The sequence below is a fragment of the Haliaeetus leucocephalus genome, unplaced genomic scaffold (assembly GCF_000737465.1).
Source record: "Haliaeetus leucocephalus isolate CR32 unplaced genomic scaffold, Haliaeetus_leucocephalus-4.0 Scaffold307, whole genome shotgun sequence".
Taxonomy (NCBI): Eukaryota; Metazoa; Chordata; class Aves; order Accipitriformes; family Accipitridae; genus Haliaeetus; species Haliaeetus leucocephalus.
This window is the reverse complement of record NW_010972743.1, coordinates 63616-66486: the sequence shown is the minus strand read 5'-3', so window position 1 is coordinate 66486 and position 2871 is coordinate 63616. Positions and strand designations below refer to the sequence as shown.

General features: G+C 64.8%; 1 protein-coding gene across 1 annotated transcript in view; it reads right to left on the bottom strand.

The window, feature by feature from the left end:
* The window catches only part of PPP1R10 (protein phosphatase 1, regulatory subunit 10), a 10235-nt gene that overhangs the window by 54 nt on the left and 7310 nt on the right, over nucleotides 1-2871 (bottom strand). Inside the window, exons 16-18 of the mRNA XM_010571159.1 lie at nucleotides 2662-2773; nucleotides 303-398; nucleotides 12-185 (exon numbers count right to left, since the gene is read on the bottom strand). Of these exons, the coding sequence (XP_010569461.1) occupies nucleotides 12-185; nucleotides 303-398; nucleotides 2662-2773 (382 nt within the window). The remainder of the gene's footprint in view (nucleotides 1-11; nucleotides 186-302; nucleotides 399-2661; nucleotides 2774-2871) is intronic.

The window sequence follows — 2871 nt, the reverse complement described above, 5'->3', positions numbered from 1 at the left end:
GCCGCCGCCACCGCCTCCGCCGCCGTGGGGGCCGCCTCGGATGTTCCCCCCCCCTTCTGGCGTTTCCCAAAAATCGCCTCCGGCGTTGCCGCGTTGAGGGGGGGGCGGCCCTAAAAGTCGGGGGCCTCCTGGAATTCCCGGACCTGGGGGGAGGCCGGGTCCCCCCCCGCCTCCTCCGTGGGGTCCTGTGGGGGGAAAGAAAGAAGGTAAGTCGAAGGGGGAGGCATACGGGGGACAACCCCCCCCCCACCTTCCCTGCGTCACCTCCAGTGTCCCCGTGACTCCCCCGTGGTGTCACTTACCTGGCATGGGTCCCCCCGGCGGGAAGTGCTGCATGGCCTTGGGGCCGGGTGGGAAACCGTTGGCCATGGGGCCGGGGCCCAGCAAACCGTGGGGCACTGGGGGGGGGACAAAGAAAAAGGGGGGGGAAGGTTAGTGAAGGAGGGGACCCCCAGCCCCCCCCAGAGGCCCCTGAAGTCATCATGCTCCCCCACAGCCCAAGCAGAGGAGAGGGGTTGGTGCCCCCTCCCCCCGACAAGGGTGGCCATAAGCAGGGGGGTGTCCCCAGTTCAAAGGGACACCTGCCCCCCCACCCCCAGGGGCATGTCGTGTCCCCCCAAGTTAAGGGGACCACCCCTGAGTTAAGAGGACCCCCTCTCGCCCCTGAGGGAGACACGGGGTCCCCAAGGGTGCCTAGAGCTTGTCCCCAAATTAAGGGGACCCCCAATACCGCCCCCCACCCCCCCGTGTCACCCCAGAGGACATGGGGTCGTCAGCAGCACCTGGGAAGTGTCCCCAAACCAAGGGGACCCCCAAAAAGCCTGTGTCACCCCAGAGGAGGACACAGGGTCCCCAGGGGCACGCAGAGCTTGTCCCCAAATTAAGGGGACCCCAAAATTCCTCTCTATCACCCCAGAGGACGCGGGGTCCCCAACGCTTCCCAGATAATGTCCCCAGATTAAGGGCATCTCAATATCCCCTGCCACGTGTCACCCTATAGGACACAGCGTCCCCACAGTACCCAGAACTTGTCCCCAAATGAGGGGGGCCCCCATACCCCCCCCATGTCACCCCAGAGGGGGACACAGGGTCCCCAGCTGTCCCCAGATCTTGTTTCCAAAACAAAGGGACCCCCTATACCCCCCCAGTGTCACCCCAGAAAGGGACACGGGGTCTCCAGTGGCACCCAGGCCATGTCCCCAGGCTGAGGGGACACAGCTCCCCCTCCATGTCACCTCCAGCCAGAGAAGGGACAGGTCCCCAGGCTGAGGGGACCCCAACGTCCCCCCCGCATCTCCCCCAGCATGTCCCCAAACCCAGGGGACACCCGAGTCACCCCTGGGAAAAGGGACAACAGGTCCCCAGCAGTGCTTAAAGCACGTCCCCGAGTCGAGGGGACACCAATATCCCCTCCCCCCCCATGTGACCCCCGGCAGACGGGACACATCACTGGCAGTGCCCCAGCCCATAGGGACAGTTGGGGACACGTCACACATCCCCAACCCACAGGGACCCCCCCCAAGTGCCCCGTGTGCCCCCCCCGGGGATGGGGACAGATCCTTGGTGATGCCCAGAGGACCCCAGTGTCCCCCTGGGTCCCCAGGCTGAGGGACCCCCGCAGTGTCACCCCAGACCACAGCCCAGAGCGTGTCCCCAAATCAAGGGGACCCCAAGGTAGGGGACAGGGTCCCCGGCACTTCCCTGAGCTCAGGAGACCCCACGTCACCCCGAGGTGGGGGACAGGGTCCCCAACACTGCCTGGAGCATGTCCCCGAGCTGAGGGGACCCCCACATCACACCAGAGCAGGGGACAGTGTCACCAAGTGTGTTCCCAAGCCAAGAGCACTCCTAATTCCCTGTCAGGGCACGGAACAGTGTCCCCAGCTGTGTCCCGATCGTGTCCCCAAGCCAAGGGCAGCCCTATGTCCCCGCTGGGGCAGGGGACAGTGTCCCCAAGCGTGTCCCCAAGCCCCAAAATACTCCCATGTCCCTGCCAGAGCACTGAGCAGTGTCCCCAAGAGCGCCCCGAGTGCGTCCCCAAGCCAAGAGCAGCCCCGCATCCCTGCCAGGGCAGGGGACAGTGTCCCTGAGAATGTCCCCGAGCATGTCCCCAAGCCAAAGGCATCCCTACGTCCCTGACTGGGGTGCCGGAGAGCGTCCCCAGCCGCATGCCCAAGCCAAGAGCACCCCCGTACCCCTGTCAGGTCACTGACAGTGCCCCCAGCATGTCCCCACACCAAGGACACCCCTATGTCCCTAGCATGTTCCCAAACCAAGGGCAGCCCCGTCACTATCCAGTGTCCCCAACTGTGTCCCCAGCATGTCCCCAAGGCAAGGACACCCCTATGTGCCCGCTGATGCAGGGGACAGTGTCCCTGAGCATGTCCCCAAGCCAAGAACACCCCCACATCCTGTCAGGGTGCTGTACAGTGTCCCCAACATGTCCCCAAACCAAGGACACCCCTTTATGTCCCCGCTGGGGCAGGGGACAGTGTCCCCAAGCCAAGATCTCCCTTTACGCCGCCTCAGGGGCGCAACTCATGCTCCCAGCAGTCCCCCCCCGAGGCCACCCATCCCCACGACATTCCCCCCCCACTTCCACCAGCGACAGGGTGCATCCCCAACGGTGACCCCGATGGCCCCTCTGTGTCCCGCACTCACCTCCGCTCGGTCCCGGTGGCTGAGCCTGCAGATTTCCCAACAAATGTTTGATTTTATCCGAATAATCCGGTTGTTTCATCAGCTCCTCCGCTTTGTGGGTGCTGGGCCCACCCTGGGGACAAGAAGGGGGAGGACATAAAGTGAGCAGTGGGGGATGGGGGAAAAAAAGAGGGTACCCCCTTCCCCTCCCCCACAGTGCCACACCCCCCC